The sequence below is a fragment of the Apostichopus japonicus genome, chromosome 8, assembly GCF_037975245.1.
Source record: "Apostichopus japonicus isolate 1M-3 chromosome 8, ASM3797524v1, whole genome shotgun sequence".
Taxonomy (NCBI): domain Eukaryota; kingdom Metazoa; phylum Echinodermata; class Holothuroidea; order Aspidochirotida; family Stichopodidae; genus Apostichopus; species Apostichopus japonicus.
In genome coordinates, this window is record NC_092568.1 from 42,305,451 (window position 1) to 42,327,442 (window position 21,992).

Consider the following 21,992-nt stretch of genomic DNA (forward strand, 5'->3'; position numbering starts at 1 on the left):
ATTTCCATTACCAGATTTTAGTTTTGAATAATGTTTTGAATAATTATGTTTGAATAATTGAAAATCTAGCACATACACACAGTATCAGGGCATGGCATGAAACACTCCACAAAATTGATACATGTATACATAGAGCATACAACATTTCATTATGCCTGAATGAATTCTGGTACGTATTCTAGGCTTAGTTCATAAAACTAACGTGGCTGAAATCTAAGATGTTGTGTGACGCACAGAGGTTTCATCGATGAAGTCAACCATAAGCTGTGGGGAGCTCTCCGTAATGAGTGCTCAGGTGAATGTTAATGCAGGCCAGTGTAGGGACAGTCAGGACTGCTCTACATGTGTACAGTGGTAGTAGCTGTATGGTAAGTTAATGGAATGTGTGGAATGAGAGTGGTATTTGATCTATGTCCTGTTGTCTGTGCTTCTGCTGGATTTAATTTCAATGTTTGGTGCTGCTATTAGCTCACTGGGATTTGAAATTCACCAGCCAATAGAGTAAATACAATTTTAATATCTTGACCGGGTATTATTTAAGTCCAGGCTGTGATTGATTCATGTTTTCACACTTTGTTAGTCCGTTCTACAATTCTAAAACTCTGCTGCCAGGGGATTTCCTATATAATGTTACAAAAGGGAAGAAACAGGCCAGGAATTTTGCACTCCTGAAGCCTTAAAATGACCTAAGCTCATTTTAATCCAGTTTAAATGCATTGCATTAATTGTTTCTGTGGTTTATCAAGTAACCATGGAAAGCATGCATTAAGTGTCCAGAGTTTGAAGAATTCTTGGATGATATGCATGCGTATCACTAAGGTAAAGATCACTTTGATTAGGTCAAGCATATTGATGATTGCTATCTCAAGTGAATCTATTAAATATTCACTGACTACGATGATACACGTAGGTACTTGTATGTGTAGACAGGTATGTCAGTGTTCTTCCCTCAGGTGATGAGGACTTACCCAGCTGTCTGTAAGCATATCTGGGATGATAAAACCAATAGTGCACTCCTAAAGAGTCACTGCACTGCACAATGATAATAAAACTAAAAGTGCACTCCTAAAGAGTCACTGCACTACACAATGATAATAAAACTAAGAGTGCACTCCTAAAGAGTCACTGCACTACACAATGATAATAAGACCAAGAGTGCACTCCTAAAGAGTCACTGCACTACACAAGACCAAGAGTGCACTCCTAAAGAGTCACTGCACTACACAATGATAATAAGACCAAGAGTGCACTCCTAAAGAGTCACTGCACTACACAATGATAATAAAACTAAGAGTGCACTCCTAAAGAGTCACTGCACTACACAATGATAATAAGACCAAGAGTGCACTCCTAAAGAGTCACTGCACTACACAATAATGATATAAATGGAGAGTGCACTCCTAAAGAGTCACCACACTACACTATGATAATAAAACCAAGAGTGCACTCAACATAATATAGAGAAATCTGTCTATAATGTGATATTATCCTAATATCCTGAAATCCCCAAACAATGTAGCTACTAGCTAGGTCATTAACTGGATAATTTAGTACTTCATCATACCAAAAAGTGATCAGTTTGGGCAACAAAATGTTGATTTTAGAATTAACTTTTATAATCAGTGTTACAAAGATTACAAGGATATTGATAAGCTTGGTCATTGACAACCTTACTTGGAACAGTAGTGGGTAAAGTTGGTTGCCCATTCAATGTGTAAAGGGTACTACATATGGAACACAGTAAACTTCATATGGAGCTGTATGAACAGGAATAACCCAAACACACACAGGTACTACAGACTTGTACAAATATATCTGCTTGAAAAGACTGGAATATCAGGCTGACAAATTACTTCACTTAGTTGGAGGGTCCCACATTGAAAGAGTAAGACAGACCATCAACTCTTGCATCCCTTCCCTACCCATCCTTCCCTTCATCTGTTGTGACTGTCTCTGGAGAGATAAATTACTTTTCAAACCATTTTTGGGTAAATGGCTATATATAGAGTAGGCTTATTACTTTGTGGTAAAAAGCCAAAATTAAGAAATGACTCCATTTTTTCTAGCATCTTTAAATTTCCTTAGTTACTTCGTTCCCCGCTAACAATACGAAAAACATGTGTAGACACTTTGGGTGGTAGAATGAGAAGGAGGTCACTGACCGGATGTGACCGGTCACTGAGGGTGCACAGTGTTAAAAGATTACCAGGGCATACTAGACACGGTAGAATGCGGTGCTAAGGTTGTGGGGAGACAGGTAAGCGGGTCACTCGTAAATATATAAACCAGTAAGTTTTATAATTTGTTATCTGCTAGAGTGATTTATAGTGCCTTCCACCTATTGAGAGCAATATTAATAACCAGCAAGTACAGTAGTGAGAATTAATTTCATTGTTAACAGACTGCTGCCCTTGGAGTAGTTTATTGTTTTACATCTAATCTGCTTATATGCTGGTCGTACTGTGGAACTGCTGGTGCTCACAGAATTCATACTGTATGTAGTGTCATCATATGTATGTATGCATATATTGCAGTGTGATCGGGCTTTCAGCTTAGCTATGTAGCGATAGTGATATTTCGCTGAAATTTTGTCACTTTTTGCCACCATTATGTGTTTTGGTTTGAGTAGCAAAATGTCTTCCATCTTAACTATCCTGTCATTTTGGCACATCATTCTACCCCTGGGAGAGGTGATCAAGTAAAAAAAATGTAATTGTTTTCAGGTTTCCTATCTAGTTTGATGTCATTCTCTGTGAAAGGACTAACTGGGCAGATTTGCAATTTTAACTTTTCAACAGTTTGTGTGTGGGATACGACATGTGAGAATGACCTAAATTGTTTGAGCCGATTACGATTTCTGCCTGCTCTTTAACGTCTCACTGTAGTACATCGATTGTAATCAAGTTGCTGGTCCTATTAATGTATAGGTGAAACTTTCGTGAGCACAATTCAAAGGATATATCCACAACTTTTAAGCAGAATAAGCAGAGGAATACTCTTTTATCGTTTTTGTTCTATTATTGCATGAATTAAAACTGTGAAGTGCATTCAGTAATACTGTTGGTTCTTTGTTTTTGCAATGGGACATTGTTTATCCCTAGTAATAACTAGAACAATCCATATGTAATAAGTTCCTGACAGTGTCTCCACTCTGAAGGAAATATCCCGGAATACGACAACATCAGGAATTTTTTTGGAGAATAACACATGGTGGTTTGTATACACCCTACAGTAATTAGGGCAAATAACCGTTGAAATCCGGATTTCAGGATATGTAACGGCGCAGTTCGGGGCATACTATATCTGAAATGTTGAAACACTGGTTATTGATAACACAGTCTGCCAATGATCATGACAATTAACATGATATAATCTATTAAGAGTCTATCATCCTAGATGAGTTTTTGGTATACCCTCTACCTGTAATTGCCAACACTGTTTCTTTCTTCTTATCTTTTGCCTGCTGTTTTGTCTGCTAAGTAGGATCATAAGACAAGTTAAAGAGACAGACAGAAAGAAAATGACAACGTTACACATTACACATTGATAAACTGCTCAGAAATATTGCCAATCAAAAACAAATTCTCAAAGAGAAGCTTAGCTGAGCGTCTGCAATGTTGCTGCCTTTGTATGTGTTTGGATTACAGACTGAAAACTTAACATGTTAATTAACAAAACTCAATTAATATTTAACATTCAGTTTTACCCACTTGAGTCATGTTCCAATTTCTTTTTCATCCTTTTGCAGCTAAAAAGAATGACCCGACCGAACACAGAACTGAGCCTCAGAGAGTGAATTTGCGACGTCTTCAGTCCGTAGAGGACAACAGCTCAGACTCTAGTGTAAATGAGTCAGAAATACATTGCATACCGTCTAGTGAGTATTGAATTACAGAGAGGTCTGATGGCTGGGGGGGGGGGAGAGAGGAGGGAGTAGAGGGTGAGGGGTGCAGGCCAGGGAGGGGTGTAGGCCAGGGAGGCATGCAGACCAGGGAGGCCATAGTTCAAGGACCCTTCGTGGTTCTCAATACATCTGCTTAGTATAAACATGATGAAATAGAAAACTTATCTCATAAATCATGATAAAGTTAGCTGTAAAATAACTTAATATCGGGTCACATCTCTCTCGCTACACCTGTCTCCACATGTGCAGATGTTTATTGTACTTCCATATCTACTGCAGTAAACAATGAATTATATTCTCCTTCATCAGATCATGACACTTCTCTCTTGTAACCACTAAAACTCAATTATGAATTGCTTTATCTCTACACGTGAGTTAAACTACTTGGACAATGCTGGGAAGATAAAGGGCAATGATGGTATGAATGTCAGTTTATTGTTTATGTTCAAACTCAGTGTGTTTTCAGTCAATCTTGATCATTTATTCAGTTTGACCATTGGCATTGGTTGTTGTTCATTCTTTTGAGTTTGAATGATTACACAGCTTGCCAAACAGTTAGCAATGATCAATAAATAGTAAAGCATGTTGTTCTGATAGATCTCAGGCATTAAATCACTTAAACTGGACAAGAATTAAAAACTGATTACAAAATTATAATTAATTGGGAGATATACAAAATTTACTTCGCTCCTCCCTTACCTGTCTCCTCACAACCTTAGCACCTCATTCTACCGTGTCTAGTATGCCCTGGTAATCTTTTAACACTGTGCACCCTCAACAACCGGTTCCTCCGGTCGTTGCCCTTCCTTCTCATTCTACCATCCAAAGTGTCTACACATGCGTTTTCATAGGAGGGGAGGGGTGGAGGTGAGGTGAAGGAGAAGGGAAGAGAGGAGGATGGAGTGAAAGGAAGATGGAGGAAGACTAATGCTCTGTGAACTCCTAATATCCTTGATCTCCTGCAAACTTGTCCTGAAGGAATGTAGCAGTGTTACATATAGAAAATGCTAATCTCGCCAATGTACAGCTGGACAAGGAAGTTGATGTGTTTGTTGCAGGTTGGAAGTAACTTACACTCTCATCACTGTTGTAAAATATGTAGCCTCTCCTGTTGTGATAGGCTGCAGGTGTGATGGGGTTTGTTGTCAAGCCGACAGCATAAACAGCGATACATCAGAGAGCTGGTTAGTAATCTTCATCTAGGTATCCATAATTTATGTGGCAAGTCAGATATGTGGGGGTAGTGTACATTATGGTAATGTCATGTTGTTGAGCATTTATTGCATTTTAATCTTGTATGAACATGTCTGCTGTGACCTATACTTAGTGAGACCTAGAATTGATCCAAAACTTATAATTTGATTGCATTTATCTAACGAAGTATGGCCTTAAACTATTTAGATACCAGAGATAAAGGTCATTGTCTAGCTTGTTGTGGTCAAATTTTGCAAGATAACCCAAGCTTTATAAGTATTTTGTATAAACAATAAGTTCAGTTCACACTTGTCTGAAAGCTCTAATTGAATTACTACTTAATACCAAATCAATCAAATAAATCATTTTGGTATCCTCTGAAAGTCACAACTTTAGATTTCAAAAATTCAAAAGGTTGGCTTGTTTCTAATCCCCAAAATGATTTACATAATGATGTTGTAGGGAGTATTTGGCCTATTGTCTGGTTAAAGCTCAGTATACAGTACTGTCACTGTTGATATAATGTGCTGAGGCACTTGCTGGCCGTGTTTGATGCAAAACATGTTCACGTGATGGCTAGATCAAATCAAAGTATGCGTGGTGTTGTTCATAAAAGTACAGTGGGCTTTTTGCAGCCAGTTTAGCCCAACACCTGTACATGTCTACAGCTCCGTATTGGATTATATGTGTGTGTTACATGTCAGTATGAATGTGCACCTAGTTTTGTATGTTCACAAGTCATGGTGTTTCATCCATTCCAGATGAACACATTTATGGATCATGACTTAATATCAATGAGGTAACTACATACAGTACATAGTCTACTTAGCAGAGAAAAATAACTCTTTCAGCCCTGTTGGTGCTGGTTATTCATATGCTTATTTATAGATGACTCAATGAGGTAACTACATACAGTACATAGTCTACTTAGCAGAAAAAAATAACTCTTTCAGCCCTGTTGGTGCTGGTTATTCATATTCTTATTTATGGATGACTCAATGAGGTAACTACTGTACATATGTATATAGTCTACTTAGCAGAAAAAATAACTCTTTCAGCCCTGTTGGTGCTGGTTATTCATATGCTTATTTATAGATGACTCAATGAGGTAACTACATATGTATAGTCTACTTAGCAGAAAAAATAACTCTTTCAGCCCTGTTGGTACTGGTTATTCATATGCTTATTTATAGATGACTCAATGAGGTAACTACATATGTATAGTCTACTTAGCAGAAAAAAATAACTCTTTCAGCCCTGTTGTTGCTGGTTATTCATATGCTTATTTATGGATGACTTAATATCAATGAGGTAACTATATACATAGTCTACTTAGCAGAAAAAATAACTCTCTCAGCCCTGTTGGTACCGGTTATTCATATATATGCTTCATAATGTCTTGGTAGATTATATGTAATAATAAGTACTATATTCGATAGTTGAAAATAATATCCATAAAATTCATATTCCCAAAGCACAGCCCTTAGGAATTCACTGTTTGACTACATGCATAAATTGAAACATAATTAACAAATATGTAGGTGTGCAAGTACTGCCTTTGGTGTACATATGTCCACATAAACAATTCAGCCGTGACCAATATTATACATGTACAGGCTCTAATGATAATAATAACATAAGAGGCTGTCCTCTCCAGTCTCCATGTATGCTGTCATCTGTGTACAGGGTACAGAGGACACTCTGTATTTGTGAGGACTGTGAGGCTGTCCTCTCCAGTCTCCATGAGTGCTGTTATCTGTGTACAGGGTACAGAGGACACTCTGTATTTGTGAGGACTGTGAGGCTGTCCTCTCCAGTCTCCATGTATGCTGTCATCTGTGTACAGGGTACAGAGGACACTCTGTATTTGTGAGGACTGTGAGGCTGTCCTCTCCAGTCTCCATGAGTGCTGTTATCTGTGTACAGGGTACAGAGGACACTGTATTTGTGAGGACTGTGAGGCTGTCCTCTCCAGTCTCCATGTATGCTGTCATCTGTGTACAGGGTACAGAGGACACTCTGTATTTGTGAGGACTGTGAGGCTGTCCTCTCCAGTCTCCATGAGTGCTGTTATCTGTGTACAGGGTACAGAGGACACTCTGTATTTGTGAGGACTGTGAGGCTGTCCTCTCCAGTCTCCATGAGTGCTGTCATCTGTGTACAGGGTACAGAGGATACTCTGTATTTGTGAGGACTGTGAGGCTGTCCTCTCCAGTCTCCATGAATGCTGTCATCTGTGTACAGGGTACAGAGGACACTCTGTATTTGTAAGGACTGTGAAATCAAAACAAGTCACAATCACCTCAAACCAGAAGTAAATCCTTACATGGACTCAATGGAGTCTTTCTTCAAAGATGTTTATATGCAGATGATAAACATTTTAAGTTTTATGTAATGTAACCATATATAGTACTTTGCTTTGCTCTGTATTTAGAAGAATGAAGTAATAAATTTCAGGTTGATACTTCCAGGAGTATATTACACTAGATTCCCTCTTAATAACTTGTAGTTAGACAACCCCTACCGCAACAATGTTTAACAAATCTGATTTACTGACTCAAATGTTACTGGTGAACCTCTGAGCACTTCAGATTAAACCCTTGTTGCAATATATGTGCTACAGATTTGTACATGTATACCAGAAATGTTATTTGGTTTGGTAACCATTGGTGTCGCAACCAATGACAAATGTGTGAGGTTTTAGTAGCAGTCCAAATGTCATACAGTAATTATTATAGTCTGACCTAAGCTGTTAATGATAGCGTTGCTTGTACTTTCACTCAACTTATATTTTATTAATATGCTCATCCTGCCTTAGGACATGAATCAAGAGATAATTTGCAGTTTAATTCGAAAGTGAGTCTGACTTCTTGAGACTGAGAAACATTATCATGTTGTCTAAAAATAGAAAGACTAAAAGTGACTATCTATCATCAAGGTGAAATTTACTAATGTCTAAATTCAATAGTATTTTGCCATTTAAGGTGGCAACTAGAAGAGTCTTATCAAGGTCTTTAATTATACAAATGGTAGGTTTATGAGTCGTGGCAATTTTGTTAAAATGTCAATTCTCACCACAATAGGATGCTGTGATCATTTAAGTGGAAATGCAAAGTGCAATTTAGCTGTCTTCAGGATGTAATTAATTAGGTATAGATGTCGCTGAACATAGTAAATAAGACCTCTACTTCGTTATCGATATTACCTGCAACTAATCTGCTGATAAAATTGTAGAGTGTTAAGGTTAATTCCTGTTTTTTACAAGGTGTTGAAATATGGTTCCACCGATGATAATTTTGTTGATAGGACAAGGTGGCATCACATCCACAGAATGGATTGACTGCTTGGCTGTTGTTAGTAAATTGTATTTGTCTACAAGGTTTATGCTCTCAATGTAATGAATGCTATTGTGTTGCGCTCTGATAATAAATCATACTGTTTATATATATTGCTTCAGTGGCCAGGTTGAGCATACTGGACATCCTATGGGAAAGTGGACACCAAGTAGGAAAAAAAAGTTTTGTTGGTCCTCACCTATTTGTCCATATTATAGCATTGTTCTATGACATAATTATGTGTCTTACTGTCTAGTTTGGGTATTAAACTACAAATTATGTTGACACAATGCATGACAATGCTTTTGCATTCGTAATCAACATTTACTGAAGTTATCTTCTGCTTCTATCTTGTTCCTGATGTACACAATAGAAGGCAGGACTGTATAATATATATCTCCTTTGTTATCAGTCCAAGAGCTTGTTTCAACCAAATGTGGTAAATAATAATAAAATGTGGTAAAAAAGAAACCATTTATCACATTGGAAGCAGTATAAGGTAGGGGGGGTGCGGGGGGAAACAAATACTGTTGGGGAACGAGGATTGAAAGGGTAAGCTGACATGACTAGGAGACTGCCTTAGACATGTCATCTCCATCATGGATCAACGTAAACTAATCCCATCAGAGCCAGGCTCTAATCCAATGGGAACTTTCAATGAACATTGTGGATGGAGTATTATTTATATATGTTGATCTTTAATTTGCATTAGGATTGTTACTTTTTGCCAAGTACTTTGAACAATCCTTTAATTATGATAAAAGGATACCCCCAAAATCTGCCAGTACCAGTTTAAACATAAACAGGGTTAACTCTGTTACACAACACACATGACATATAGTAAATGGATCTCAAAAGATCCATTCACTATGTATTATGTGTGTGGTGTAACAGGGTTAAATATTTGAGATCCATACACTCTGTTATATGTGTGTATGGTGTAACAGGGTTAACCCTGTTAAACAACACACATATAACATAGTGAATGGATCTTAAAAGATCCATTCATTATGTATGTGTGTGGTGTAACAGGGTTAAATATTTGAGATCCACTATGTTATATGTAACAGGGTTAGTCCATTCACTATGTGTATGGTTTAATAGTTTTCATATTTTGCTCATATACAAGTATATGCAATATTTTCTTTTCCTTTTCTCTGTCAGCTTTATTTTTTGTCTTTATTGTTATTGTCACCTTGTCAATGTGCTTGAGGAAGGACACCAAATACATGTTTCCTTAGATTGTCTGAAAAATCATTGACCTTTGGAAGGTCAATGTCAGGTCATGAATATTAATGGTTTCATTGATACATTAACAGCAATTACCTCAATTGGGTATCTTAATAGTCATGCATAAGTTGGTAATTAACATATTGACCAATCAATACAAAAAAAGAAAAGCATCAAGTACTGATGCTGAAATGATATTAATTCAGAAGTAAAATCTACCTTCTTGAAATAGCATGACAGTAATATAGTTCACCTACAATATACTGTAGGCGGCATATATATCATTTTTTGCAGCCGTTATTTTAGCAGCAGAAATTGTGACATAAATTCATGTTGTTTTAATTTATCTTATTAGGTGGACTTGTTACCTTTGAAAATGCTTTGAAATGCTAACACACATGCTCACTTTTTCAGTTCAACATGCAAAGAAAAACTCAATTGATTGGTTAAAGTATCTTCTGTGTGTGGTCACAGCTTCAGTTTTACACCCAGGGAACACCTGTGTTTGCAGTCACAGTATCAATTTTACACCAACAGCATGCCTTCTATGTGGTTTCATTGTGAACCCACAGAATACCTTCATGTCCTCCCAGTGTCATATTTACACCCACCGAGTACTGTATATATGCTATGTGTGCTCACACACGGTCCACAGAATACTTGCTGTGTGTGTTCACAGTGTCCACCCAGAGGCTTTCTTCTACATATTTGTTCATATAATCATCAATATTTCTGTGAGACAAACTGAGACCAGGAAGTAACTCTTCCTTCCAGTTGTCATTTTTGCTGTGATCTGTGAATGTAATTCAAAGCCCTCATTTTGTGGTCCCTGTTCAATAAATAAAGGCATAGTACATTTAAAACAATGGTTGACCTTTCATTAGATACTACAGTAAAACTGATCATCTGTGTGGTCAGCCTATCACATTGTTTTGTCTTTCTATTTTTGTTACAAAGAATCAAAACAAAATGAAATGCCACATGTATCTAGGCCTCGTGTCATCTTACCTTTGCAGGTAATTTCTTGTTGCTATGGTAACTTCAGGGCAATAGGAAACTCAAGTGTTTTGAACAGGTGCTCCTAGATTGATACTAATCTTCAGTACTTGAAGACGAGCATCATGCCAAAGCTAGCTGCCTAATCTTTCAAGTGCACAGTGCAATTCATCCCAGAACATTTCTGTTTCAATTCTTCATTTTACAGAGAATCTGCTTCGTTAGGGATAAACATTCATGTGGAGGTAGTCTTGTTGGGCTCCAAAACCATCCTGTCAAAGAAACCTCATTATCTAAACGTGTTTAAATTTATTCTCACTCAGTATTTAAATATTCATGACTTAAGATCTTCATAATAACTGAAAAAGTCACGATGGAGATGAAAGATGTTATTTATCTCCCAGACGAGGTACTGATGTCACATTTGAGTTAATATTTCTAGAAATCATGCACGATGTTAATATATATAGCTAACACTATAGCTGTTGTACTACTTATTGATTAGTACAACCATAAATCTAGTGTACCTCATATGACTTCAAAATTAGTCGAATATGATCAGAAATTTTGACTATCCTGAATGTTTAACAGTAATTGCAATTAGTAACTTCTCCAAGTATCAATTGAAGCACATAATTCTTTGGAATTGGCAAAGTTGAGTTATTATTTTGATAATGCATCAATTGGTGTGTGTCAGCTAGTCTGACTCTATCCTTAACTTGCACAAGTATGAAAACAATTATATATTTAGAAACCTGACAATTATAACAGACAAGTGAGTCTAGAGTTCTTAACTAAACTGAAATATTCCTACCCTTAGTTTGATAATAAATTAACATCATAGACTAGTGTAAAAAGAAATAAGCAAATATAATAAGATAAGAAAAGAGTTGAAAAGATTGCTTAATTCAAATGTAATTTCACTATACAGGGCAATATAGACATTTCTCAAAATATGATAAGAAAATACTTTCTGCAAGAATGTCATAACATAAAATTAACTGCGTACAAGAAGATATTGTGCACAAGTTGTCCTGTTGTACTGTGCCGAAATGCTAGTCTGGAATATAGATGTAACTTCTTAAAGGGTTATGAAGCACATAGAGTAGGTAGGAAAGAAAAATATGCACTTCATAAGATAGAAAGAAGTAGAAGCACTACATAGTAGATAGGGAGAAGTAGATTAACTACATAGTAGATAGGAAAAAGTAGATGCACTTCATAGTAGATAGGAAAGAAGTAGACGCACTACACACTAGATAGGGTACAAGTAGATACACTAGAGAGTAGGTAGGAAAGAAGAAGATGTATTGCATAGTAGATAGGAAAGAAGAAGTTGCACTCCATGAGTAAATAGAAGTGAAGTAGATTCACTACATAGTAGATAGAAATGAAGTAGATGCACTTCATAGTAGATAGGAAAGAAGTAGATGCATACATAGTAGATGGGAAACAAGTAGATGTAATTCATAGTAGATAGGAAAGAAGTAGATACACTTCATACTAGAAAGTAAGAAGTAGATGCACTACATATTAAATAGTAAGAAGTAGAAGCACTACATAGTAGATAGGGAGAAGTAGATTCACTACATAGTAGATAGAAATGAAGTAGATGCACTTCATAGTAGATAGGAAAGAAGTAGATGCATACATAGTAGATGGGAAACAAGTAGATGTAATTCATAGTAGATAGGAAAGAAGTAGATACACTTCATACTAGAAAGTAAGAAGTAGATGCACTACATATTAAATAGTAAGAAGTAGAAGCACTACATAGTAGATAGGGAGAAGTAGATTCACTACATAGTAGATAGAAATGAAGTAGATGCACTTCATAGTAGATAGGAAAGAAGTAGATGCATACATAGTAAATGGGAAACAAGTAGATGTAATTCATAGTAGATAGGAAAGAAGTAGATACACTTCATACTAGAAAGTAAGAAGTAGATGCACTACATATTAAATAGTAAGAAGTAGATGCACTACATAGTAGATAGAAAGAAGTAGGAGCACTACATAGTAGAAAGGGAGAAGTAGATTAACTACATAGTAGATAGGAAAGAAGTAGATGCACTACACATTAGATAGGGTACAAGTAGATACACTAGATAGTAGGTAGGAAAGAAGAAGATGTACTGCATAGTAGATAGGAAAGAAGAAGTTGCACTTCATGAGTAGATAGAAGTGAAGTAGATTCACTACATAGTAGATAGAAATGAAGTAGATGCACTTCATAGTAGATAGGAAAGAAGTAGATGCATACATAGTAGATGGGAAACAAGTAGATGTAATTCATAGTAGATAGGAAAGAAGTAGATACACTTCATACTAGAAAGTAAGAAGTAGATGCACTACATATTAAATAGTAAGAAGTAGAAGCACTACATAGTAGATAGGGAGAAGTAGATTCACTACATAGTAGATAGAAATGAAGTAGATGCACTTCATAGTAGATAGGAAAGAAGTAGATGCATACATAGTAGATGGGAAACAAGTAGATGTAATTCATAGTAGATAGGAAAGAAGTAGATACACTTCATACTAGAAAGTAAGAAGTAGATGCACTACATATTAAATAGTAAGAAGTAGAAGCACTACATAGTAGATAGGGAGAAGTAGATTCACTACATAGTAGATAGAAATGAAGTAGATGCACTTCATAGTAGATAGGAAAGAAGTAGATGCATACATAGTAAATGGGAAACAAGTAGATGTAATTCATAGTAGATAGGAAAGAAGTAGATACACTTCATACTAGAAAGTAAGAAGTAGATGCACTACATATTAAATAGTAAGAAGTAGATGCACTACATAGTAGATAGAAAGAAGTAGGAGCACTACATAGTAGAAAGGGAGAAGTAGATTAACTACATAGTAGATAGGAAAGAAGTAGATGCACTACACATTAGATAGGGTACAAGTAGATACACTAGATAGTAGGTAGGAAAGAAGAAGATGTACTGCATAGTAGATAGGAAAGAAGAAGTTGCACTTCATGAGTAGATAGAAGTGAAGTAGATTCACTACATAGTAGATAGAAATGAAGTAGATGCACTTCATAGTAGATAGGAAAGAAGTAGATGCATACATAGTAGATGGGAAACAAGTAGATGTAATTCATAGTAGATAGGAAAGAAGTAGATACACTTCATACTAGAAAGTAAGAAGTAGATGCACTACATATTAAATAGTAAGAAGTAGAAGCACTACATAGTAGATAGGGAGAAGTAGATTCACTACATAGTAGATAGAAATGAAGTAGATGCACTTCATAGTAGATAGGAAAGAAGTAGACGCACTACACACTAGATAGGGTACAAGTAGATACACTAGAGAGTAGGTAGGAAAGAAGAAGATGTATTGCATAGTAGATAGGAAAGAAGAAGTTGCACTCCATGAGTAAATAGAAGTGAAGTAGATTCACTACATAGTAGATAGAAATGAAGTAGATGCACTTCATAGTAGATAGGAAAGAAGTAGATGCATACATAGTAGATGGGAAACAAGTACTGTAGATGTAATTCATAGTAGATAGGAAAGAAGTAGATACACTTCATACTAGAAAGTAAGAAGTAGATGCACTACATATTAAATAGTAAGAAGTAGATGCACTACATAGTAGATAGAAAGAAGTAGGAGCACTACATAGTAGAAAGGGAGAAGTAGATTAACTACATAGTAGATAGGAAAGAAGTAGATGCACTACACATTAGATAGGGTACAAGTAGATACACTAGATAGTAGGTAGGAAAGAAGAAGATGTACTGCATAGTAGATAGGAAAGAAGAAGTTGCACTTCATGAGTAGATAGAAGTGAAGTAGATTCACTACATAGTAGATAGAAATGAAGTAGATGCACTTCATAGTAGATAGGAAAGAAGTAGATGCATACATAGTAGATGGGAAACAAGTAGATGTAATTCATAGTAGATAGGAAAGAAGTAGATACACTTCATACTAGAAAGTAAGAAGTAGATGCACTACATATTAAATAGTAAGAAGTAGAAGCACTACATAGTAGATAGGGAGAAGTAGATTCACTACATAGTAGATAGAAATGAAGTAGATGCACTTCATAGTAGATAGGAAAGAAGTAGACGCACTACACACTAGATAGGGTACAAGTAGATACACTAGAGAGTAGGTAGGAAAGAAGAAGATGTATTGCATAGTAGATAGGAAAGAAGAAGTTGCACTCCATGAGTAAATAGAAGTGAAGTAGATTCACTACATAGTAGATAGAAATGAAGTAGATGCACTTCATAGTAGATAGGAAAGAAGTAGATGCATACATAGTAGATGGGAAACAAGTACTGTAGATGTAATTCATAGTAGATAGGAAAGAAGTAGATACACTTCATACTAGAAAGTAAGAAGTAGATGCACTACATATTAAATAGTAAGAAGTAGATGCACTACATAGTAGATAGAAAGAAGTAGGAGCACTACATAGTAGAAAGGGAGAAGTAGATTAACTACATAGTAGATAGGAAAGAAGTAGATGCACTACACATTAGATAGGGTACAAGTAGATACACTAGATAGTAGGTAGGAAAGAAGAAGATGTACTGCATAGTAGATAGGAAAGAAGAAGTTGCACTTCATGAGTAGATAGAAGTGAAGTAGATTCACTACATAGTAGAAATGAAGTAGATGCACTTCATAGTAGATAGGAAAGAAGTAGACGCACTACACACTAGATAGGGTACAAGAAGATACACTAGATAGTAGGTAGGAAAGAAGAAGATGTACTGCATAGTAGATAGGAAAGAAGAAGTTGCACTCCATGAGTAAATAGAAGTAAAGTAAATTCACTACATAGTAGATAGAAATGAAGTAGATGCACTTCATAGTAGATAGGAAAGAAGTAGATGCATACATAGTAGATGGGAAACAAGTACTGTAGATGTAATTCATAGTAGATAGGAAAGAAGTAGATACACTTCATACTAGAAAGTAAGAAGTAGATGCACTACATATTAAATAGTAAGAAGTAGATGCACTACATAGTAGATAGAAAGAAGTAGGAGCACTACATAGTAGAAAGGGAGAAGTAGATTAACTACATAGTAGATAGGAAAGAAGTAGATGCACTACACATTAGATAGGGTACAAGTAGATACACTAGATAGTAGGTAGGAAAGAAGAAGATGTACTGCATAGTAGATAGGAAAGAAGAAGTTGCACTTCATGAGTAGATAGAAGTGAAGTAGATTCACTACATAGTAGAAATGAAGTAGATGCACTTCATAGTAGATAGGAAAGAAGTAGACGCACTACACACTAGATAGGGTACAAGAAGATACACTAGATAGTAGGTAGGAAAGAAGAAGATGTACTGCATAGTAGATAGGAAAGAAGAAGTTGCACTCCATGAGTAGATAGAAGTGAAGTAAATTCACTACATAGTAGATAGAAATGAAGTAGATGCACTTCATAGTAGATAGGAAAGAAGTAGAAGCATACATAGTAGATGGGAAACAAGTACTGTAGATGTAATTCATAGTAGATAGGAAAGAAGTAGGTGCACTACATAGAGTAGATTGGAAAGAAGTATACACACTTCATAGTAGATAGTAAAGAAGTAGATTCACTTCATACTAGAAAGTAAGAAGTAGATGCACTACATATTAAATAGTAAGAAGTAGATTCACTACATAGTAGATAGAAAGAAGTAGAAGCACTACATAGTAGAAAGGGAGAAGTAGATTAACTACATAGTAGATAGGAAAGAAGTAGATGCACTACACATTAGATAGGGTACAAGTAGATACACTAGATAGTAGGTAGGAAAGAAGAAGATGTACTGCGTAGTAGATAGGAAAGAAGAAGTTGCACTCCATGAGTAGATAGAAGTGAAGTAAATTCACTACATAGTAGATAGAAATGAAGTAGATGCACTTCATAGTAGATAGGAAAGAAGTAGATGCATACAGTAGATGGGAAACAAGTACTGTAGATGTAATTCATAGTAGATAGGAAGGAAGTAGGTGCACTACATAGAGTAGATTGGAAAGAAGTATACACACTTCATAGTAGATAGTAAAGAAGTAGATTCACTTCATAGTGCATAGAAAGTAGTAGATGTACTTCATAGTAGATAGGAAAAGTAGATAACACAGTGTGAATTCAAATGGGTGTTTTAAAATGTTGTTTTTCTTAACCTTGTGAAGTTGATGCCTACATAGTGTTTACACAGTAGTCTGGATTCAAAGAGGTTGATGTGTATGTTTTAACCTTGTGAGGGTAGATGTAGCACTTACTAGGATACAGGAAAGTAGATCAAACAGTAACAATTCAAACATTCTTATTGAGCCAGCAGAAATACAATCCTTATTTTGACATACCCTTAACATATCTCATGAACTGTAAACTATGTACTGTAGCATAAGTTTTTCTTTGAACAGAATATAATACACTTATTCTGTCCTCTCTTGTAGTGTAGGGTAGATGGTGTATATTTTCATATTGTCCCATGTGTACCAAACTCACTACTTAACACTACTGATAAAATTGTTCCATCTGCTTGATGTGCTTTCAGAATGCCAAAGATTTCTCATTTCTGCATTGACATATTTAGCTGAAGCGTAAGGAGCAGGGTTTCTAATGGATTTTTTGCCGAAGGCTGTTACCATTTTCACATGCTTGATTAGTATGCTGTCACCTACCATCATTTTCTGTTATTTTGCTTGCCTCATTTCTTTCCCATTTCTCTGGCGTAATCCTCCTCCTAGCCCTGCAGTCAGTCTGTTATGTATCATTGAAGAGAGTCGTCAACTGGGGGTGATGGACTTCTCTCCATTTGGGTTAAACGTAATGAGCATTGATTTTACAGCTCTATCATGCCTTCATTTCATTAACTGTGTCCTCTGTGGAGCTGAGGGTTTGCTTATCGTGCATCTATTGTGCAGCATTATAAATCATGTTTACCCACTGGTTTCTTGTTAAAAGGTCACAGGTTTTTATCAATCACTCCTAGTCCACCATTCAACGATAACACCAACATCACAAATCACTTCTTGATATCTTATTTCCTTATTGTAAACTAATTCGCAGTTTCAAGAGTCAAAAATTTGCTACTAGAGTCATATAACTTTTCTATTTCCGTATGCAGCAATAACCATGGCAACAGCTGAACGATAACATCATTGGTATCACGTACTTACCAGATTTTCCCTGTGGAAACTTTCTCTTAAATTTCTAGGTTATTTCATTAAAGCTTTGCTTTAGAACAAATACATCAATTGGTCACTCACTACACAGTGATCAATCTGGTGTAAATCAAAATTGTATTAAAGTGCGGTTTCAAGGCTGTCAAAGCGGCATTCCTCAGATATCGCTTTCTGGAACTTTATGAAAAGATCTGCCGTCGGCTGTAAAATCATGGCACAGATGAAGAGAGAAAATCTGTTAAGTACTGTAGTAGATGAATAATCAGAGTCCAGTAGTATAATTCAAACAATTTGGATGTTTTAATTTTGAAAAAATCTTTCACTTTTAGTAGTGAGATACTGTACTTTGTGTGGCTAGGATGATGTATATGAAGTGTGCTTGTGGTATATATGTGGAGTATTCATATTAAGCTTAAATTTACTGATAAACCCTTGTAAATTAATCAGAAGACATCTCTGCAATTGAGTAAGATATGTAGCTATATTGCATCAATGTTCAGCATAGACTGGGACACTTGAGTTTATTGTGTAGGAAGCAGTGCACAATGAGAAACATCTACGTAGGTGAGAATGTTTAAAATTGGTGACAATTAATATATTAAAATGAAACAAATCTAATCTCCAGCTGGGGCACAACAATGGAAGACTTGATGGACAAGATTGTACCTACAGTAGATTGTGGACTGGATCTAAACAATTAGAAATTCAGACTGAGTAGGCTGTAACTTACCACTAGATTGTGGACTGGATCTAAACAATTAGAAATTCAGACTGAGTAGGCTGTAACTTACCACAAGATTGTGGACTTGATCTAAACAATTAGAAATTCAGACTGTGAGTAGGCTGTAGCTTACCACTAGATTGTGGACTGGATCTAAACAAGTAGAAATTCAGACTGTGAGTAGGTTGTAACTTACCACTAGATTGTGGACTGGATCTAAACAATTAGAAATTCAGACTGTGAGTAGGCTGTAACTTACCACTAGATTGTGGTCTGGATCTAAACAATTAGAAATTCAGACTGTGAGTAGGTTGTAACTTACCACTAGATTGTGGACTGGATCTAAACAATTAGAAATTCAGACTGTGAGTAGGCTGTAACTTACCACTAGATTGTGGACTGGATCTACACAATAGAAATTCAGACTGAGTAGGCTGTAACTTGCCACTAGATTGTAGTCTGGATCTAAACAATTAGAAATTCAGACTGTGAGTAGGCTGTAACTTACCACTAGATTGTGGACTGGATCTAAACAATTAGAAATTCAGACTGTGAGTAGGCTGTAACTTGCCACTAGATTGTAGTCTGGATCTAAACAATAGTAATTCAGTCTGAGTAGGCTGTAACTTACCACTAGATTGTGGACTGGATCTAAACAATTAGAAATTCAGACTGTGAGTAGGCTGTAACTTGCCACTAGATTGTGGACTGGATCTAAACAATTAGAAATTCAGACTGTGAGTAGGCTGTAACTTACCACTAGATTGTGGACTGGATCTAAACAATTAGAAATTCAGACTGTGAGTAGGCTGTAACTTACCACTAGATTGTGGTCTGGATCTAAACAATTAGAAATTCAGACTGTGAGTAGGCTGTAACTTACCACTAGATTGTGGGACTGGATCTAAACAGTAGAAATTCAGACTGTGAGTAGGTTGTAACTTACCACTAGATTGTGGTCTGGATCTAAACAATTAGAAATTCAGACTGTGAGTAGGCTGTAACTTACCACTAGATTGTGGACTGGATCTAAACAATCAGAAATTCAGACTGTGAGTAGGCTGTAACTTACCACTAGATTGTGGTCTGGATCTAAACAATCAGAAATTCAGACTGTGAGTAGGCTGTAACTTACCACTAGATTGTGGACTGGATCTAAACAGTAGAAATTCAGACTGTGAGTAGGTTGTAACTTACCACTAGATTGTGGACTGGATCTAAACAGTAGAAATTCAGACTGTGAGTAGGTTGTAACTTACCACTAGATTGTGGTCTGGATCTAAACAATCAGAATTTCAGACTGTGAGTAGGCTGTAACTTACCACTAGATTGTGGACTGGATCTAAACAATCAGAATTTCAGACTGTGAGTAGGCTGTAACTTACCACTAGATTGTGGACTGGATCTAAACAATCAGAATTTCAGACTCTGAGTAGGTTGTAACTTACCACTAGATTGTGGACTGGATCTAAACAATTAGAAATTCAGACTGTGAGTAGGCTGTAACTTACCACTAGATTGTGGACTGGATCTAAACAATCAGAATTTCAGACTGTGAGTAGGCTGTAACTTACCACTAGATTGTGGACTGGATCTAAACAGTAGAAATTCAGACTGTGAGTAGGTTGTAACTTACCACTAGATTGTGGTCTGGATCTAACCAATTAGAAATTCAGACTGTGAGTAGGCTGTAACTTACCACTAGATTGTGGACTGGATCTAAACAATCAGAATTTCAGACTGTGAGTAGGCTGTAACTTACCACTAGATTGTGGACTGGATCTAAACAGTAGAAATTCAGACTGTGAGTAGGTTGTAACTTACCACTAGATTGTGGACTGGATCTAAACAATTAGAAATTCAGACTGTGAGTAGGCTGTAACTTGCCACTAGATTGTGGTCTGGATCTACACAATAGAAATTCAGACTGTGAGTAGGTTGTAACTTACCACTAGATTGTGGACTGGATCTAAACAATTAGAAATTCAGACTGTGAGTAGGCTGTAACTTACCACTAGATTGTGGACTGGATCTACACAATAGAAATTCAGACTGAGTAGGCTGTAACTTGCCACTAGATTGTAGTCTGGATCTAAACAATAGTAATTCAGTCTGAGTAGGCTGTAACTTGCCACTAGATTGTAGTCTGGATCTAAACAATTAGAAATTCAGACTGTGAGTAGGCTGTAACTTACCACTAGATTATGAGGCGGCTTATTTGGACTGCTTGTCTGTTGCTATGACTACCAGAACTGATGAACTTTAATATATGTGCATCCACAGGAAATGTACTTAATTACAACTTTGATACAGATATATATTCAAAGTTGGTTACCTTTTGCCGTATTGTATCGTGAAATTCACCCCTCAGTCCTGACCACATTTGCAATTTAAATCTTATAGTAAAAGTCATTTGATACTTCTGATCCCCAAATGAAGATTATGTACTTTATATCATAACTCCTTGCAATGGTTGGTTGCTAGGGGTTGTTGACTATGAAATCCAATTCCTCTGACCTATATATATACTAAGCTCAGAAACAGATTTGACGCAGAGCTTTATTTTCTTCTTCCTCTGTGGAATGTTCAAACCAATGAGCTTCCATTTGACGGTTCAGGTAGGGTTCTTAATTGTTTAGGATTGCGTTAAAGCGAAATTGATGGTATAAGTTAAGATTCTATTTCAAGAAACCCTACCAGTGGATGTGTAAAAGTTCAGAATTAATTCCTTTATTTAAATTGTAGCATTCAAAATGTTGTTAAACTGGATATGACAAAAAAAATGAAATGGTTCAACTTTGATCAGATATGAAAAAAAAGGCAAAACATTAAGTTATTAACTTGCTTATTGTTATTTTGTGATTTCTCAACCTTTGTATTGCTTACTTTCATCTTGAAATTTGTGAATACAATGAGCAATTAACTGGCACATTGTACCCAGCCATTTTAAGTAAAGCAACAGCAAAAGACTGACTGGGAAGTTGCACACAAATTTGTAACTTAGCAAAAATATTGTTGGCTATCTCAACCAAATCCTCATAAAATCACTTTCCTGCATGACATTGTGGTGTGATGACTGGTTACATGCAAGGTACCAACGGTCCTGCATGACATTGTGGTGTAATGCCTGGTGTACATGCAAGGTACCGACGGTCCTACGGTCCTGCATGACATTGTGGTGTGATGCCTGGTCAGTGTGTAAATTTAAGAAATTTGAAGTGGTTGTCCCCAGGACAACCAGCTCACCAATTTTTGGTTGTCCTGCTGAAATTTTGGTCGTCCTGTTAAGCTATAGTAATTTATCTTCAGAAAAGAAAATCCTAAGAAACCATGAATGTTGAGCGATTTCATGTATTCTAGATCAAATTCTGTGTTTATTTTATAATAATGCTGACTGTAGCAAAGATTGTGTACATAAGTTAGGTACATGATGTTTTGCT

General features: G+C 36.2%; 1 protein-coding gene across 1 annotated transcript in view; it reads left to right on the forward strand.

Annotated features, from left to right (window-relative positions):
* Positions 1-21,992, forward strand: part of LOC139972098 (sodium/potassium/calcium exchanger 4-like) — a 117,922-nt gene that overhangs the window by 13,651 nt on the left and 82,279 nt on the right. The window contains exon 2 of the mRNA XM_071979031.1: positions 3,749-3,877. Coding sequence (XP_071835132.1) covers positions 3,749-3,877 — 129 coding nt within the window. The remainder of the gene's footprint in view (positions 1-3,748; positions 3,878-21,992) is intronic.